This window comes from Diabrotica undecimpunctata, chromosome 7, assembly GCF_040954645.1.
Source record: "Diabrotica undecimpunctata isolate CICGRU chromosome 7, icDiaUnde3, whole genome shotgun sequence".
In the NCBI taxonomy this organism is placed as follows: domain Eukaryota; kingdom Metazoa; phylum Arthropoda; class Insecta; order Coleoptera; family Chrysomelidae; genus Diabrotica; species Diabrotica undecimpunctata.
The window spans coordinates 132,246,233-132,267,206 of record NC_092809.1 but is presented as its reverse complement, the minus strand read 5'-3'; the positions used below and the strand labels follow the sequence as shown (position 1 = coordinate 132,267,206).

The 20,974-nt window shown below is 34.8% G+C and overlaps 1 protein-coding gene across 2 annotated transcripts in view; it reads left to right on the top strand.

The window, feature by feature from the left end:
• The first annotated feature begins 180 nt into the window (after positions 1-180).
• Crag (DENN domain-containing protein Crag) overlaps positions 181-20,974 on the top strand; it is a 63,215-nt gene continuing 42,421 nt past the window's right edge. For both annotated transcript variants that reach the window (XM_072538233.1, XM_072538232.1), the window contains exons 1-4: positions 181-791; positions 15,041-15,368; positions 15,479-15,821; positions 19,214-19,580. In XM_072538233.1, coding sequence (XP_072394334.1) covers positions 491-791; positions 15,041-15,368; positions 15,479-15,821; positions 19,214-19,580 — 1,339 coding nt within the window. In that variant the 5' untranslated portion in view covers positions 181-490. The remainder of the gene's footprint in view (positions 792-15,040; positions 15,369-15,478; positions 15,822-19,213; positions 19,581-20,974) is intronic.

The following is a 20,974-nucleotide window of genomic DNA, read 5'->3' as shown; positions in this document are numbered from 1 at the left end:
TAATTTGGTAACCAGAGTGTTAGTAAAGACGTTAGTTTAAATAAAATATTGAAACATGTGCTTTAATAGTAAATCTATAATTGGTAATACAATTAATTGATAAGATATTGAAGAAAAAAAAGGGTATTGGCACATATTCTATTACGTAGTGGCAATACTGATTTCAGAGTATCACCATATTTTGACATTTTTCCTTGGGAAATAACAAAAATAACCTGAAAACGACAAAACGAGTATCAGGAAGAACGTCAATAATAAAGTCCATTACAAATACATCTGATTAATAATGACTTGTAAAAGAATGTTGTGTTAAATTGTTTCTTTTATTATTTATACGTATTGTTTGTATAAAAAAGTGCAAGTGCTCGATGACTCATCTAAAGTAATGAAAGGAAAAGGATAAAAAGCAACAAAACAAACACCTCAAGTATTCTACTTAATTAAGTTATGTGCCTTATTTTTAGATTTTAAGGAATAATACACATCAAAAATGGATGATAGAAGAGTTGCAGATTATTTTGTAGTAGCTGGTTTACCAGAAATTCCAGAGACTCTGGATGAGACAACTTTATCTGAGGGAGGAAGCTTGAAAGCCAGTCATGGCCAGCCACCTATTACAGATATCAGTGTTATTTTTCCAAGTTTAGGAGAAATCAAACCGGATGACTTTGAAGTGATCAGTAAAACACCAACAGGCTTAAGTGCAGATTTGAATCATGGTAGTTTAAGAACTATTGAATGTTTCTTGTGTATCAAAAGAGGAAGAGACAAACCACCTTTAGTTGATATAGGTAAATTTCACTAACCAAAACATGTTAATGTAAAAAAGTTTGGTAATTTTTGAATAACTGTTAAACTGAATTAGAATATTTGAAGGTACATAGTAAATATTGAGTTTAACTGGAGTATAAAACATACATAGGTATGCAATAATGTTGCACGATTTTTAAATCCTTGAACATCATAACAATATAAACAAAGAAAAATTAGAAGAGAAGTAAGGTTAAATGTTTTACAGAAATCCATTCTGTGGTTTGTCAGTTCAATAATATGGGCACAGGTACCTTTACTTATGTATAGTTTTTTTTCACTGTCTATTGTACTAATGACCAGGAGTTTTATTCAGTATCAACATCAACTACATATAAAATTGAATATCAAATATAGAAAGTGAATGGCTGTGAACAGCTATTGAAAAACCTAATTGACTTTGAGGCAATTGATGTAAACTATTTGTACATAACATTTTTGTGCATTTTAAACTGTATGTGACCTTTATCTTAAGATCTGTTTTCTTTTTTCTACCGAAGACTTTTGACTTTCCAGAAAAGTATACTATCTATAAATGAAGTAATAAATTAGTACCTAGACACTGGTGTTTGCCATGTTTTCAGTTTAATGTTATACACAAAAGAAATAATAAATGCTCATAGACTATGGAAGATAGTTAGCCAACTACTTAATACATATGTAAAAATAAGTCAGTAAGGCTCGATGCATACTTGCATCTTTGCAAGTAGTATGCACACTGCGAGCAAGATGCTTGGCTTGTTTGGTTCCGGTCAATACACATTGACCTGTTTCTCAGTGTCTTCAGTCTCATAAAGATTCCCAAACAGCATGAATATTCACAGTCAATGTGTTGCATTTGCATTTAATCAGTATTTATATAATAGAAACAAAAAAGTATGTGGCTCCTCTCTTTTTATTCCTATCATGGTAATATTCTGATGTTTTGTCCCATATGACAGGCTTTTTAACAGCAGCAATAAACAGTTCTGTATCCATATTGAAATATATCGCACTGTCAATGTGTACTGATTTCCTAGCATAGACTGCCAAGCTGCCTGAATTGTTGTGGAAGCCACAGTCACGTGATGGCACAGCAGAAACTGGCATACTCCTGGCCCACACTGCTTGCAAGTCACTTGTTAATAGCTTGCATGCTGTGGTTCCACCAGCAATCGCACACATCTTACCTGCATAGTGCATGCTACTTGCAAAATGTGCATCAAGCCTAAGTCAAAACTATCATTTAAAATGACTATTTGTGTAAATGATTGGTTAATGTGTTTAGGCACATAGAAGATCATCTTGTTAGATCAAGGTACATATATGATAAGCAGAATATATAACCACATAATCTCCAGTGTATTTAGATGTGAAACCTCATTATCAAAAGATTTTTAATAACAATCTAAAAATTCACTTATGTAGAATACTTTTATACAATCTGGTGTCTAATTTTCTTATAACCTAAACAAACTAGTATTAACTCCCTTGCGGCTTTTCTGCTTCTTATAAAATTTCATCTTTTGTTTTCTTTTACTCTATTAGTTTTCTCCTACTTTTACTCCACTGAAACTTTAACCAACTTTACTTTAGGTATATAATGTTATCAGAAAAATGCCAATTTACTTGTAGTAGCTCAAATATATTTATATTTACATATAGATTCACAAAAAAATTATGGTGGGTATTAGAAAATTAGTGAGATATTTAACAAAGATACTCACATTATGTTTTCACTAACAAACAAAGATCACAATCATATTTCCCCCTAGTCTCCCCTCCACATTGTGCATGAACATCCATAATAACTGAACAATAATTTAAGGTCCAATTGTTTCTGAACCAATTACACTCAAGTAAAATGTCTCATTATTTCAGAAGTCTCTAGGTGTGACAATTACAGATTCAGTATGCCAACTGTTTAGACAACTGCAGAAAGAGTACAAATAATAAAATGCTACTTTGGTGGGCATTCTGTACAAGAAACTATTAATTTATTATCATCATCATCAGTGGCGTTACAGCTCTTTATGAGCCAAAGCCTTCCTCAGAACAATCCTCCATTCGCCCCTGTCTCTGACAACTCTTCTCCATGCTCTAATTCCGATAGACTTCAAATCATTTTCTAGGTTGTCTTGGTACCTAAGTCTCGGTCTTCCTCTTCTTCGTTGTCCGATCGGCCCTCTTCGGTCAAAAACTTTTCTGACTATGGCATCTTCCTCTCGTCTGATTGCATGACCTATCCATCTGAGGCGTGCTACCTTAATGAATTTTACAACGTCAGGTTCTCCAAATCTTCTATACAACTCAAAATTGTAACACCTGCGCCACAAACCTTGTTCCGTTATTCCTCCATATATTCGTCTTAGTATTTTTCGCTCAAAACGTTTGAGCAATTCTTGGTCATTCTGTGTTAGTGTCCAAGTTTCTGAACCATATGTTAGCACTGGTCTTATTAGTGTTTTGTATACAGTCAGTTTAATTTTTCTAGGCATTTTTGAGGCCATCTGTCTTCTTAAGCCATAGTAACATTTATTGGCGAGAACTATTCTTCTTTTGATTTCTTCACTGACGTTGTTATCTTTGGTTAGCAGCGACCCTAAATATATGAAGGTGTCAACACCTTCAGTTCTAGGTCATCAATTATTATTCATGTAGGTGTCGGGTTGCTTGACCTAGTACAACACATATATTTGGTCTTTTGAACATTTATATTTAGTCCCATTCTGTGTGCAGATGCTCTTAACGACCGAAATGCTTCAGTCAGAGATTCTGTGGACCTACCTATGATGTCTATGCCATCTGCGTATCCGACAATTTGTACTGATTTGTTAAAGATAGTATCATTCGTAGTAATCTGCGACTCTCGAATTATTTTTTCTAATGCCAAGTTAAATAAGAGACACGATAGTCCATCACCCTGTCTTAGTCCATTTTTGCAATGGAAGGGTCTTGAGAGATCGTTTTGGATTTTTACCATGCTCTCTGCACCTGTGAGTGTAAGTTCAGTTAACCGGACAAGATCAAACGGAATACGAAATTCTACCATAGCAAGTAGAAGTTTATTTCTATTAACGGAGTCGTATGCAGCTTTGAAGTCAACAAATATGTGGTAGGTGTCGACGCCGAACTCTAGGGTTTTTTCAAGGATCTGCCTCACTGTAAATATCTGGTCCGTTGTTGATTTATTAGGACGGAAACCGCACTGATATCCTCCCACTATTTGTTCGGCGTAGGGGAGGAGTCTTTTGTACAATACGTTGGACAACACTTTATATGCCATATTGAGGAGAGTGATGCCTCTATAATTATCACACACCATCATGTCTCCCTTTTTGTGTATAGGACACAGTACACCTAACTTCCAGTCTGTGGGTGTTTCTTTCTGTTGCCAGATTGCAGCTATCAGTTTATGCATGTGTTTCATGAGGGGGTCGCCGCCATTTTTGAAAAGTTCGGCAGGGAGATTATCCGAACCGGGAGCTTTATTATTCTTCAGTGTTGCGATGGCTTCTCTAATTTCTTCTTCGGTGGGGGGTGGTTGCCGATCATCTTCATTAATTTGAAACATGGGATCCTCAATCTCGCCATCTTCGTGGTTGCCGCTAAGCAGTTCTTCAAAATGGTCCGCCCATCTGTTTAGTATCTGTTCTTTGTTACTAATTATAGAACCATCCCTATCTTTACAGGCTATTATTCTGGGTTTGAATTCTTTAATTTATTTATTATAGCTTTTAAAAATTGGCCAATACCTTTAGAAAAAACTATTGGCCATTATTCATCAATTGCACATCAGATCCACCTTGGAAAAAGAAACTTTGTCAAGAATGAGAAATCAGGGAAAACAGGAATGTGCAGTTACAGAAGTGACAGCTATGTTCAAGTAAACAAATTGCAGATAAAGTTGACTTGAATGTAAAAACAGTGAGGAATATTTTGGAAAGAAACAACTATCATTATTATAAAGTGCAGACCATTGAAGAAATATGTCCTAATGATCATTTTAAACAGATGGAATTCCGTGAAACTATGATGAAGAAATGCAATGAAAATAATAAATTTTTGAAGGATATTTTGTTTACAAACGAGTCCTCCTTCATAATCATAAGAAACATAATCCATCAGTTGTATGTTATTGGTCTTAGGCAAATAAGCATCTGAGTGTGTCTGTGCATATGCACTAAAAGTTAAATGTTTGGGTTGAAAATATCTTCAATTACTGCGAAATTAAGTTATTCCTGCACTTCATCATCTTCAAATAAAAAATGAAATTTGGTTTCAACAAGACAGCCATCTATCACGTAATGCACAGACCATTAGAGACTATTTAGCCTAAATTTTTCTTGATTGTGTGATTAGTACACAAGGTACAATAAAATGGCCCTCTTGGTCACCCGACTTAGCTCCCCTAGAATTTTATTTTTTGGGGATGCTAAAGACCAATTTGTACAGGCATGAATTCGAGTTAGCTACCAACTTGGAGCAACTTAGACAAAAGATAATCGAAGTAAGCCAAAACATCTCAGCAATTGAACTCAACGCCAGGAGAAAGGCGATGTAGAATAGATTTGGTTTCTGTTGGGCACAAGTTGGTGGTTTATTTGAACATTTAATTCACTAAGAATTTTATTTGGTTTAGAATTCTTAATTGTTTGGATTTATTTTTAATTTAAGCAGCAGTGAACTGTTTTTTATTTTATTTCATTTTTATAGAACTAATTTTATTTTCACACCTACTACCCCCAAAAAAATCTAAACAGAAATATGATCTCAAAGATAATATTTGGAAAATACTAAATAATATCAATATAATATATTATTAATTAAAAGACGTAATTTTTCGCCCATTTTAATGCCTACCAAAGCAAGGTCTCACGACGAGATTGAGATTTTTCTGAAGCTTTTTCTTGTGGTATCTTATTACAATTTACAATTTTTATTGGAAATACGCCACAATTTAACTTTAAAATAAGTTTATTGTGACATTTCTATTTCCACTTTGGAAATCGTTCTCAAATTTGTATTGTATTTTGAAAACTATTTTCGAAGGGGAAATCAAACCGTTAAAATAAATTTATTTTGAAGTAAAATTGTTGCGTTTTCCCAATAAAAATAGTAAGCAGTCATTTAAATCAATTCATCCAAATTTGATTATTTTAGCACATTTTTCAAATGCTAAAAAAGACGACACATCAAATAATAACAATAAGTTTTTCAACAATATTAACCTCATCTCTTGAATTGTTTCCACTCTTAAAGTTTTGACAAGGTATTTGTGAGACCTAATATCTCTATGTCATTTTATATCTTTCTCTCACTTACTATCGTTTAAACTGTATACCTATGTTAAATGCTTTCCAAATCTATATGAGATATATTTAGTACACTAAAGTTATAAGATATAAGTATAATAGAAATCCACAAGAAAAGTTTAACTTGTATTTTTTGTGTTGATTTATAAGTACACTTTTTTTAATCAACATTTAAATTTACAATTTGTATTGACTACAAAATATACTTAAAGTAATGAGAGATGATAAAATATTTATTAGTGAACAGACAAAAGCAGTTTCATTTGCATATTTTAACACTTTAAAACAATTTTAATTTAAGAAAGATAAAGAAAATATGTATTTTTAAAGTGTTTAAAATGTAAATTCGTAGCTGAGTGTTTTTTTAAATTTATTATGTTAAAGTATAGAGTCCCTCTTTAGAATGCAAATTATAAATTTAAGAGGAATATGTAAGATAATATTGGGTCTTCCAATAAGGAATTCCGAATTTTTACAGTTAGTAGCAGCTATATTATTGAAGTTACATCTATCAAATTGGCTTTTATTTATTCAGTATATTTTGTTGAATCTCCATGGATGGATACAACATACAACACAAACAAATAATAAAATTCATTTATCAAAAACGGGTGTTCTTTGTGGGCAATGTTCTACATGCTTCACTCGTTTTACAGATACCATAATCGTCCTACCAAGTATGGTGGATAAATTTTAGTCCACTGGTTGAATAAATACCCTCTCTCCTGTATATTGTTCAATCTGGCCCTGGAAAAAGTAATATGTATGTCACAAATCACAACCACTGGTTCAATACATAATAAATCAGTGCAAATCCTGGCCTATGCTGATAATATCAATATTGTTGGGAGAACTCTGTACGAGAGACCACTTGTTATAGAAAACGACGTCATTGAAGCAATGAACGAATTTGTATACCTGGGAGCGTTCCTTAATACTGAAAATAATACTACCGCAGAGATAAATCGCAGAATTTGCATGGCCAACAGATGTTATTTTGGGCTCAATCTTCTCCTTAAATCGACAATTATATCGAGAAATACAAAAATAAAACTCTACAAAACAATAATACGCCCATTCCTAACATATGGTTCAGAGACCTGGACTTTAACAAAAGATAATGAAAACATGTTAGGATGTTCCGAAAGAAAAGTACTAAGGCAAATTTATGGAGCAGTGAATGACAATGGAGTGTGGAGAAGACGATACAACTTCGAACTTTATAGAATATACCAGGAACCTGATATCGTAAAACATATTAAGATAGGACGTCTGAGGTGGATATGGCATGTAATGCAGATGGAACAAAATGACCCAGCTAGAAAAACACTCCTTGATAGACCCATTGGTCTGAGAAGAAGAGGAAGACCTAGAACAAGGTTCCTTGATAACATCAATGAAGACATGAGAAATATGGGAATTTTCTCCCAAACCTATTTTCTGGGAATCTGCCAAGCATGCCAACATGCTTGGCAGATAAAGGCGATGGATAGGGACGACTGGAGAGAAATTCTTGAGCAGGCTATGACCTACGTAGGGTTGTAAAGCCAGAATGATGATGATGATGGTTGAATAAACAATCAGCCAGTCATCAAAGCTATCTGTTAGAATATTCAGACAAATCCAAGGCAGTTCATTTCATGTTGCTCACAAGAACCCTGCTTTTTACACACCACAACTTGGCGAAGTTTGCATAGTGACTTGATGAACCTATTTACTAAATTTCCAGACTCTAGGACTTTCTTTTCAAGAAAATATATAGGGATATAAAAAGAAAACTAAATATTAACCTTATATTCAATAGAGCTCTTTCTTACTTAGGAAGTTTATAAGAACAATAAAAGAAGAAATCTACCGTTCTTCTACCCTCTCAATAATTTATAAGATGGATATATAAGTCTATATAATATATAACTCATGGTGAGTCACTCCATATCTTCTTCCTTTCATTTTTCATAGTCTGGTGTGCTTTTTAGTGTTCTCCATAATCTGTCTTCATTCATTTATAGTTTAATTTCTCCATCCATCAATTAATTCCCATAACCATCAGATCCTTCATAACTTGCTCTTCGGTGTTATCTTTGACCCTCCTTTATGTCGATTGACAACTGGGCTCATTCATCCACACAAAATAGTCTTACGTACTCATAACATCGTAGCCTAAAGGCTTTAACTAGATCTTCTTGTTTCATTGATTGCTATATAAAAAAGAAAATATTCTTCTGTTGACAGACGCTCAACTTTGCAAAGACTCCTCCAAGCATTCAGCTGACGACATTGTTTTTAACACTGAAGCCATCTTTTGAACAATTCCCAAAATTCCAGCTGATAGCCTTCGTTTTTATATCATTCAAAATGTATCAATAAGTTTCAACACCAAATGCCTTTCTTTAATTTTTCTCATGACGAATTTGTAGTTCTAAAAAATCTTTTTCTGAGATATCTGAGAGAATCTTTCTAGGAAACAAAAGCAACCCCACTGTCATTCTTAATACTTCTTTCTATATAGAAAAAATGACAAAGGTAGATCCTATTATAATATGGTCAATTGTGAGTCCATCCTTAAAGTTCAATGCGGGATTTATTCCACCATCAAACAATCAGAACATAATTATTTTCTGTTAAAATATCAGAATCAAAAAAATCTCAAATTACATATATTCATATGTTTAAAATCTTGTTTTATTTGTATTTTTTCCAATAAACGACATATAATTTGTTGATTTTCATGCCAATTATACTTATCTGTAATTTTGTTGATACATTTTTAAAGATAGTGGGTATTTTTGTATAATTTATCTATAATCAACATATTATAACTCATATAAACGATAAGATCCTCTTCCCTAACACTTTTCTTCAACTGTTTTTTTTTTATATTTTTGAAAATAAACAATATTGTGGCATTGAAAGGACACAATGAATTTGTAATTTGTTGTCATTGAATACCAACAGTGATTATGTTGACCACCTGTTGAATAGTATTAAAGAAAAACAGTTAATCGGATGGCTGTTGCAAATATTTATAATATATAATGAATCTATACCTGAAGAGTATATTTCTTCTAATACATTATATATTACGAGTATGATTCTATAATAGTTCATTTAAAACTTTTTTTTACTTTCAGTAACTATGAATAGGATTAGGTTGCTTTATTTTAGCATACTTTAGTTATGAAATTTGAAAGTAAAATTTTTCGGCAGTATTTTGGTGGAGTTTCTACTGTTTCTGCAAATAAACAACTAATTGGTGACTTTTTAAAGCTCCTAGACATATTCTTAAACAATAGTAAGAGAGTAAGAGCACTGAGATGCTACGTGTTTTCGATACTGCAATATCGACTTGAAAACTGGACATTAAAGCAAGAACACATAAATAAGTTACAGCCCTTTGAAATGTGGTGTTAGGTACAGGAGGATGCTTAGAATAGCATGGACACAGAAGAAAACTAACACTTAACACGGAAGTACTGCGAGAAATGGGCAAAGAATGCGAAATAATAAACACAATAAAAATAAGAAAGTTGCAATATCTGGGACACGTAACGAGGGGACAGCGATATGAACTGCTAAGGCTGGTAATACAGGGAAAGTTAAGAGGAGGAAGGGATATAGGAAGAAGGAGAGTGTCATGGTTGAAGAATTTAAGGGACTGGTTTAAATGCAGTTCTATAGAACTCTTCAGAGCAGCAGTAGATAGAGTAAAGATGATATCCAACCTTCGATCGGGAGACGGCACTTAAAGAAGAAGAAGAAGACATATTCTTAAACAATATTTACTACTTGATCTATATTTTTAGATTGTCTTTTTGACATCTGGTCATAGAAAAAATCATCATCTTTGGCTCGACAATCCTCTGTGGATCTTGGCCTGCTCTAAGATTCGTCGCCATTCTGTTCGGTTTCTGGCAACGTGTTGCCATCTTCTGATTTTTAATATCCGTAAGTCGGTTTCAACTCCATCTAACCACCTAATTCGCGGTCTGCCTTTGCTTCTTCTTCCTACAGGTGTTCCTGTGGTTAGCTTTTTAGCAATCATATTTTCTGGCATTCGTATTATGTGTCCAGCCCATCTAAGTCGCTGTGTTTTAATGAACGTTATGACATCTGGCTCATCAAAGAGCTGATACAATTCAAAATTATATCTTCTGCGCCACTGTCCTTAGTCGTTTATAGCTCCAAATATTTTGCGGAGTATTTTACGCTCAAATATTCCCAAAAGTCTTTCATCTTTCTGCGTTAGAGTCCATGTTTCTGTTCCATATGTGAGGATCGGCCTCAGCAATGTTTTGTATATAATAATTTTAGTTCTTCTTTGAATGTTTCTTGAGTGGAAATGCTTTTGGAGTCCATAGTATGCCCTATTTGTAAGATTTATTCGTCTTTTGATTTCTTCGCTTGTTTTATTGGTAGCAGTCAATAGCGACCCAAGGTATGTGAAGTTGTCAACACGTCCAAAGGTATAACTTCCAAAGACTGTTTCTCGTTCCTCATTTGCTATCGGATCCTTTGTAACCAACATGTACTTGGTTTTGTCTTCGTTGATGACTAGACCGACCTGTTTCGCCGCTGTTTCCAATTCTAGGAGATATTGCTCAATATCTCGCTTGCTACGCCCTATTATGTCAATGTCATCAGCATATGCTAAGACTTGTATCGATCTATTGTAAATAGTACCGCCGTCCCTAATTCGTGTATCTCGGACTGCCTTTTCTAAGGCAATATTAAATAGGAGGCAAGCCAGAGCATCCCCTTTTCTGAGTCCATCCTTTATCTCAAAGGATCTAGAATTCTCTCCCTGTATTCTAACAGTCGCTTCTAAGTTAGACATTGCCATTCTCGTTAGTCGGATAAGTTTCTCTGGTAGGTATACGAAACTCATGCATTGATTGGTATAGCACTGTTCTCTTGACACTGTCGTATGCGGCCTTGAAGTCGACGAATAGGTGATGGGTTTCAATATTGAATTCCAATGTTTTCTCGAAAATCTGTCTTCTTGAATGAATCTGGTCAATTGTTGATTTTTCTGGAGTGAATCCAGCTTGATATTTACCAACCATGCCCACTGTGTAAACTTGCAGCCTTTCGTAGAGAATATTTGCTAGTATTTTGTAAGCAGTTGTTAATAGGGTTATACCTCTATGGTTGTCACACTGGAGCTGGTCACCTTTTTTATGTAACGGGCATATCACGCCTTGAGACCATTCACAAGGCATGGTCTCATTATGCCAAACAAGAAGTAAAAGCTTATGCAGTGTCTGTAGTAGGGCATTGCCACCATTCTTGTAGAGCTCACTGCAAATTTGATCAATTCCTGGTGATTTATTATTTTTAAGCTTTTTAATGGCTTGGGCAACGTTTTCGATAGTAGGTGGTCTTTCGTTTGGGTTGAAAGGATTCCAATCATTTCGATTTGCTAGGGTGTTATCTGCTTCTTCGATATGATGGCCATTAAATTTTGCATCGAAAAATTCAACCCATCTGTTTAGGATTGAGGCCGTATCATTTAGGATGTTTCCTTCTACATCCTTACAGCTCCTTATTCTTGGCTTAAACTCTTTGCGCATTTTGTTTAGATTTCTGTAGAACTTTCGAGTTTCATTTTGATTTCTTAGCCATTCTGTGCTTTCCAACTGCTTTTGCTCAAATTGTCTTTTTTTTCTTCTATGTAATCGTTTTTCTTCTCTTCTTAGGGTCCGGTATTCTTCCTTTGCTCTTCTTATGCATCCAGCTTGATTTGTCTTTAGGTATGCCCTGTTTTTGTTATCTGTTGCTTCTTGGCATAGAAAAATAACCATACTTAATCCAATACTGACCTAATATAGGTATTGTACAAAAGGATTGACACATTTGGATCTGACTCTCATTTTGTTTTTCCATTTTCATGCCTATTTATTGATTACTGATTTTTTTCTAGTAATTTTTTTATCCAGCCATATCGTAGATATTTTATGGATGCACATATACTATATGTTGTTGTATCCAGTGTTATTTTGGTTGGAATTCTTTTTTTCGTGAATATAACACTCTGTTTTTGTTTGTAAAAAATGTTGACCATTTTCGTTACAACTTTTACTAAAGTTCTTTTAAGTTATTTTTTAATATTTCGCAATCTTCTTTCACATATTGACATGATAAATATATACAAATATCATCAACAAATTGAAGCTATGAGTGCAATAACGGACTAACCCCAATATTAATAAGTGTTAGAAAATGGGTTTAAAAAAAAGTGAAAATTAGGAGAGGCAATATAACCTTGTTCAAGAATATTTTTTGGTTTGAGTGAATGGAAGTATGTAAGATATTACTTATTTGATAAATTTGATCAAAAATTTTGGATAAACACCTATATTAGATTTTTTAATGCGGGTTGGTCCACTTTGCATTTAAAATATTTTTAGTTAGGGAATGGGTTATCCCACAAAATAATACACTCGATATTGCATCAAAGACTTTACTACCACAGAATGTGTATAAAAACATCAAAAGTTAGAATATCTAATCCTCTTCGTCGTCAAATGGGCCAATTACTTCGTCTCCGGCTGCTTGAGTTGAAGATCTCAGGTTTTTATAAAATTCATGGTGTATAGGGGGTATCAATTCCATTAACTGAAGGTCTTTTTTTTAGCTTCATTAATGGTATTTCAATTTGGATACAGAAGTGGCAATTCCATTGTTTTCTTGGAAACAGATTTCCTTTTATTAAGATTCATTGTTTCAAAATAAACATCTTCATTGTTGGAATACTTATATTGAAGAGTTATTGGGAAAGTCTTTCCTAAACCTTAACCATTGAATTTTAATCCACTCTACCTTGATTTTTGATTCGGAAACTTTTCTGTTGGTCATATTACTTTCAAGCAATCTCGTAGAAAAAAAATGTGATTTGTCCATGGTTATTACTGTGATGGGATTTTTCTTTCTAGTGTGCTTTATCACTGTATGCCAGTCTTGGTCTACAAATACATGTGGATGGAATTTCTTTTCTTTTGCTATTATACCAAAATCTTGGTCAGATGGCCAGTGAGAATGACCACTTACCAGAAACTTATGGTCTATTACGTCCACGGTAAAATCTGGAGATATAGTTATATAATTGCATAATAATGACATTATAATATTAGTATTCTGACCCTCACATTGGTCAGAGTCGTTTCGATTTTACTAAATTTTTTATGTAAAATAAAATGTAGGATCCTACCTCTTAAGGACCCCTAGAGGCGACGGTTTCATCCCACACAAACATAAATGAGTTGCTAGTTCCCATTTTATGAATATTGAAGCAGTAGGTCCATAATTGCCGCTTGTAGTAACCAATTTCTGTGGTAAGCACAGGTGTATAGTTCGTCCCAAACCCTTCTTTCAGTGCGTCATAGTTGATCGAATTCTCTCTAACACATTAAGCTAGAAGTGACAGAAAAAAACGTGTGTCTGTGATTATTATACATAGAACTAGAAAATTATTTATCGTAAAGCTAATTCTGCTTACGGATGTATAATTGGTTGGAGTTTAGAATACGCTAAATAGATATCCAATCAACGATGCGCATAAATATAATTTGACGCAGATTGTCTTGATCGTGACAGTACTTTCACAATGTCAACTGATAAAATGATAATTGTCATTCCAGGTTAGTATTATCAGACATTTTACAGTGAAAATTTAATTTTGTATTTATTGTCATAAAAATATTTTAAATATACCGAAATATATCGAGAAAGAACAAAGACTAATATTAAAATTATTAAATTATTTTCAATTAGAAAAAGAGAGATTACGATCCTACAACTGTCAAATTTAACTAAAATGTCATGCAATAATTCTCGACATTCTTAAAATCCTATATGACGTCAAAATTAGTGACGCACTGAAAGAAGGGTTTGGGACAGACTGTACGTAAAGTCTTCATCAGATCGAAACATATGACCGACGCATTTCCTTTTTTTTTGCCATTTCGGTGTCTCTTTTTAAAGAATCTCTAGCACTCTTCGCCTTCTTTTGATGAAGTTCTTTTTCAAGTTGTCTACTTGATTCACTATTGGCTGCCTTTATTTTGACTTCAAATAAATCTCACTTCTTACAAGAGAAAGAAATTGGTTGATGAAACTGTAAATTATATTCCTTGTTGAACGTTTCTCGGAAAATAAAATAGGATAGAGGATTCTGTGTTTCACCTTTATATAACTCGTACATTTTACCGAGACTCAAATTCGGAGACAAGTATTTCCTATGGCTGCTTTTTTCCCGGCCATAATGAGATTCGTACAATGGAAATTTTTCAATAAATTCTCTTAGTCTGATTTTCTTTGCGTCGGATCTTTTATTGTGCGGTGAATGTTTGCCACGTTTATCACAAGGTGGTGGTGTTCATATGGATTTACGTTTGAGCAGTCTGTCTACTCTTCCATCAGAAACTTGAAATACCGCTTGGAAAAATGGTTTACACACCTTATGTTCAACACCTTCCCGACTGGGTAAAAAGTAAAGCCTGGTTTTTCCATAAAAGAATGATAGAAAAACATGTAACTGTCAGCAGCACACTGGACTAACCGCGCATGGCCAACTTTGCTTCTTTAATATCCTATCAAATATGGAGTTCCAAAACTACTTTAGTGTAGCCATCTAGTAACAAATAAAAAAATGTTGGTCACTATGCAGCTGATACATTTCAACTAGACAGTTAATATTCTACAATAAAATAAATTTTGAATTTTTGTGGGTTGGTCCGCTATTGCACTCGTAGCCTCAATTGTACTATATCTCATTACATTTAACTTTACTTTCGAGAGCTGCTGTATGTATTTAGATATTTTACTTTCTTTAAATAGTTGTTTAGTAATAAATAATAATATACAATAAATACTAATAATACTAATACTATTCAATTCAAAATTTTCATATTATTAATTATGTGATTGATTTGTTTTAGGTGTGATGTATGAAGGTAAAGAATGGCTAATGGAGGACGCAGAAGTTGTGAAAAAAAGTGTTGGTGGCAACATTGCAAATGTAAATAATTCAGCTTCTCAAACTTTTATCACTTATAGAAGAGGACCAAAGTCAATGCCTTGTAATGCATTGGTTGTAACAGATGTATGCGTAGTGATAGCTAGCAAGGGAGAATCACCACCTCATGCTTTTTGTTGCATTAACAAAAATTTGAATAAAGGGTTGGTCGGTAGTGATGTGTTCTTATGCTATAAGAAATCTATGAATCGTGCTACACTTTTGACTTATAAACCTGAGGTTTTATCAAGGTGAGTTTGCAAGTTTACTTAATATTATCATGTTTATTTTTCTAATGATAAAACTATAATTATTTTTCTATTCTAACTTTTTCTGTTCTTTTTACTGTTTAAATTTCCAGGTATCCCTTAGGAGATCTTCCTGAATTTCCATTTCCTGATTCTGTGCCTTTATTTTGTTTGCCGATGGGTGCAACGTTGGAGATGTGGCCTAAAGAAGCCACCCAACCAAAACCTGTTTTCAGTACCTTCGTATTGACAGTTTCTGATGCTAAACACAAAGTATATGGATCCGCTGTTACTTTCTATGAAAGATTCTCGGAGAACAAGTTAACTCAAAAACAAACAGAGTTGCTAAATTATGAAGAAGACTCGGAGTTTGCTCTACATGCAAATAAATCGATATGTGTCTTATCACATTGGCCTTTTTCTGAAGATTTTGAAGTCTGGCTGAGATGGTTGCATGTAAGTATCTTATTAAAATTCATATTATTTTAACGAGAGTTAAACCCACGGTTTTAATTATTTGCACTTATTTACGAGGCATGTTTTTAAGTAAGTACCGTTTTGCGATTCCGCCGCCGCAGCGCTACGGTCGGCGTTGCGCGCATGAGCGCTGGTTACCTACATCTCTTGTCTACGCACTGACGCCATTACAGTCTGATTCTTCATTGTATACTTGTTTACTCCAGTGTTTAAGATGCCTCCAACAATCGTGAGTCACGCTGATTGTGAAGTACGGGCTGTTATACGATTTCTTAGTGCTAAAGGCGTAAAACCGATCGATATTTATCGTGAGATCGTTGAAGTTTACGGACAAAACATTATGAGTGATGGAATGGTAAGGAAATGGATGAGAGCATTTAAAGATGGCCGCACAAATGTGCATGATGAAGAACGGAGTGGACGTCCTTCGGTCGTTAATGAAAATTTGGTGCAGAAAGTGGACGAAAAGGTGAGAGAAAACAGACGCTTTACAATTTCATCATTGTTCGACTGCTTTCCTCAGTATTCTCGTAGTGTTTTGTATCACATTGTTACCGAGAACTTGAATTACCGGAAATTGTGTTCACGTTGGGTTCCAAAAATGTTGACGGATTTGCACAAAACCCAACGTTTAGGCAGTACATTGACTTTCCTTGAGCGGTACCACAGTGAAGGTGAAGATTTTTTAGACCAAATTGTTACTGGTGACGAAATGTGGGTGGTCTACGTCACAAAAGAAACGAAACAAGAATCCATGGAATGGCGACATTCATCATCACCCAAAAGAGTGAAGTTTAAGCAAACAATTTCTATTTGCTAGTGGAGTTTCTATTGCTAGTGGAGTTTCTGCCTCGTAATGAGACAATCAATGCATCGTCTTATTGTGAGACATTGAAAAATCTGCGTTGTGCAATCCAGAACAAAAGACGTGGCAAGTTGAGTAAGGGTATCGTTTTGCTGCATGACAATGCCCGTCCACATGTGGCTAATCAGACCAAAGATCTCATCAAATCATTTAAATGGGAAACTCTAGATCATCCTCCATACAGCCCTGATCTGGCGCCCAGCGACTACCATTTGTTCCAGCACTTGAAGAAACACCTGGGCGGTCAGCGTCTTCAAGACGATAACGAAGTCAAAACATTTGTGATGCAGTGGTTAACAAGTCAGGCGGCAGAATTTTATCAGGAGGGTATTCAAAAACTGGTGCCACGTTATGACAAGTGCCTCAATATTCACGGAAATTATGTAGAAAAGTAGATTAAGGTACAGGCTTTCATGTAAAAATAAAATTATTGACATATCTTTGCACGTCTTTTTTTAATTCCAAAACGGTACTTACTTAAAAAACACGCCTCGTATTTATAAAATTTATTTATAAAAACTAAAACCATCACGATAACCGGTCTTTATAATCTCAGTAAACAATTGCAGAAAATTCTGGTAAAACAGTCCAAGAATTCAGAAGTAGGTTATTTCTCCGAATCTGGTTTACCGTCCCACATAAGGCGTTCTGGAATATTCAAGTGAAATGGAGATATATTGCACGTTTTCGATTGCAGTCACGGCGAAATTGCAGGTCATTTATTCGGATATTGTCTGTACAGATCTGGCTTTGTGATAATATGTCTATTGTATAAATTTCATAATGCTTTAACCTCGTTAATAAAATCCTATACCAGCTAGTCTTAAATAGATTCCCCAAATATGCATTCAATCTTTAATAAAAAGCAGGAGGTATTTAATTAAAAGTACTTTTCCTCGCCTTGCTATTTCTTGATGAGCCTCTGTTCATTGCTAGCTTCTGTAGTTAAGTCAAAGATTGCAAAGGATTCTTTAGGACAATAATGTGAATATCTACCTTTTCTTCTTCTTTCGTCTTATTAAAGTCCGCTGCAAGGCAGCATTTTTGGATTGTTTTGGACCCTTTTGGCTCTACAACAGCCCTATTAACAAACCCAGGCAAAAAATTTACTTGCTAACATATGATTATAACATACGTTTTTCTCCGTTTTAAGAATTTTATTTATTAGCTTCGGATGTTGAGTTTCTGTTAAATAAAATTAGAAAAAATAAAAACCGAATCAATTAGTCACTAAGAGAACTGACAAATGACATCAATACTAATTATTTCTTTTCGAGAACTTGCAAAATCCTTTATTAAGACATTCAGGTGACAGTTGGGCAAAAAGCAATCTTCTTCTTCTCGTGCCACTCCTAGCGGAGGTTGGAAATCATCATGGCCACTGCGACTTTGTTAGCAGCGCGCCTAAAAAGTTCAATCGAACTACACCCGAACCATTCACGTAGATTACGAAGCCACGATATTTTTCTTCTTCCCACACTTCTTTTGCCCTTAATTTTGCCCTGCATGATATTTCTTAAAAGTTCGTACTTTTCACCTCTCACAATGTGCCCCAAGTATTCCATCTTTCTAGTTTTTATCTCATTTAGAATTTCGCATCTTTTGTCTAAAGTTTGGAGTACTTGCGTGTTAGTGACGCGGTCCATCCATGATATTCTGAGAATGCGCCTATAGCACCACATCTCGAAAGCTTCAATGTTTTTTGTGGTCAACTGTTTTAGTGTCCCAAGCCTCTACTCCATACAACAGGGTAGAAAAGACATAACACCGCAGCATTCGTATTCGTAACTTTATATTGATATCACGATTGCAAAAGAGTTTGCGCATTCTATTAAAGACTGATCTAGCGATTTCTATTCTACATCTAATCTCTTTTGTTTGATCAGTATCGTCTGTGATATAAGCACCTAGATATTTATAACAGGACACACGCTCAATCGTTGTATTGTCTATTACAAGATTAGCTCTGATGTTCTTTGATTTCGTGATTACCATAAATTTAGTTTTTTTCAAATTAATTTTTAAGCCGTAACTGTTACAGTATATATTGAGACTTTGAACGAGATGTTGTAGTTCTACTAGCGTTCCCGTTAGGAGAACCGTATCGTCAGCATACCTTATATTGTTGATCGTCTCACCATTTATTATCAGACCAAGATCTTCTTCCTCGAGTGCTTGTTCACAAATAGCTTCACTATTTATATTATCCATATCCATAATATATCCGACATCCCTGCTGGACTCCTCGACGGATTTGAATTTCTTCTGTTAGCCTCTACGCAAAAGCAATCTACAGAAGGCTAATAAATAGGCTTTTAGAACAGGTAAAATCTATTTTACATAGTCGCTTAAAAGATGTTCCCGAGCTTTATGGGGTTTTCCGTATTAGCCCAGTAAGATGTGAGTCACTAGAAGTTTCGCAATCCCTCGTGGCTTCTACCATACAGGTTCACCTCACGTTGCAACGGTACATTACAATGTATTCTCCTTATATTTTATTTTTTAGGGTATTGCTACGAGTGGTAAACCTCAACCTATTCCAATTGAAAGATACATAACTCAACTATTGGATGAAGTACAATTTCCTTCGCCGAGGATATTGCTCCAAATGTCACCACACAACAGCAAAGATAGAGTAATCTTGACCCAACCCGAAGATTTGCCTTTACCAAGAAGTGCCGCAAGTTTTAAACACCTGTTAATCAACTTGGGACCGGAAAATTGTTTACAAGTGTTACTTTTGATGTTGACCGAACAAAAAGTGTTAATCCACTCCTTAAGACCGGATACTTTGACCAGTGTAGCTGAAGCCGTTTCGACAATGTTCTTTCCGTTTAAGTGGCAGTGTCCATATATACCTTTATGCCCACTTGGTAAGTACAATGTGTTTTCAAAATTGTAGCTAGGTTATGTTAGGTTAGGTTCAATATCAGTGGGCCATAGACATAAAATACAAATAGACTGAGCGCTGCAATACAGTCGCGTTCCCCCAGTGCGACAGAGCAAATTGACGCAAAGCAGTTCCTGCATCTCTTTCTAATGGGTTTATTGACCACGTGACCTTACCACTATAAATACAAGGGAAGATGTGATCACGCGGTCGATAAACCAGGCATATTAGAAAGAGATGCAGGGACTGCTTTGTGTCAGTTTTCTCTGTCGCACTGGGGGAACAGGCCTATATTGCAGCGCTCAGTCTATTAGTATTATATATGTCTATGGGGTGAGCATTTAACCATCCTTCCACTCGACCTAAGAGGTCTATTGTGGCTCATCCCTAGGTTAAAGTTGTCCCTTCAGCCCAGCCTAATTATAGCTACTAAGTTGTAAAAATATTAAAGCGATATTGCGGCGACATTGTTCATCAAACTATATGTTGTCAAAGGTATTTTGTCATCTTTCCCCTTTAATCATTCCATGATATATGAAATACTCTCAGAATAATGCAGGGGATGTATTCGTTAAGGTATCTAATAAAATATATTCAGTATCATCAATATTTACCAAGAAAAATCTAAAAGTACGATAAATAGTCTGTAAGAGTAGATCACAACATTGCGTACTCTGTGGTTTTTTTGACCTGTAGGCACAAAAACTTGCCTTGTCAATTGGGATACGAATTGATTGACCACCCACCGTTTCCGCCAGATTTAGCACCGTGTGACTGTTTCCTATTCACAAACTTTACAAAAAAATGGCTCTCAGGACGGCGTTTTTCAATGAAGGACGACTTTATACCAATACCCAACTTTACACTTTAAAGAGCTCATACAAAATTACTTGTCGAAAAGTATAAAAAATTTAAAAAAGCATCTTATCATGTGTATTGAGGGGAAAGAAGATTTGAAATAAAATAACTGATCTAGATGTTGAAAAATAACCGAAAACAATAATAGTGGTTTGGCTGCACTACAAACAAGTTATTTAGAACAGCTCTAAACAAAATTAAAATAGCTTTAGTGATATCCAATTTCCGACGGAAGATGAAGAAGAAGAATATATTCAACAAGGTGGACGATTGGTATTAGAGGGTTACAATAAACTGGATTTACCAGGTCGAAAGATAAATTTCTCTCAAAGGACCATCATATAAATATTTCCTTACTCCAAAGGGAGTCAGAATGGCGAAGAGACTTTGATGGTACCTTTCGGCGTGCACAGACTTGACTGGGAATCATAAGTTATGGTTCTAGGGAAAACTGGCGTGTGGTAGCATCTTTATCCCACGGACCACTAGACCTCCCTCCTTTACACTTCGTTATAGGGA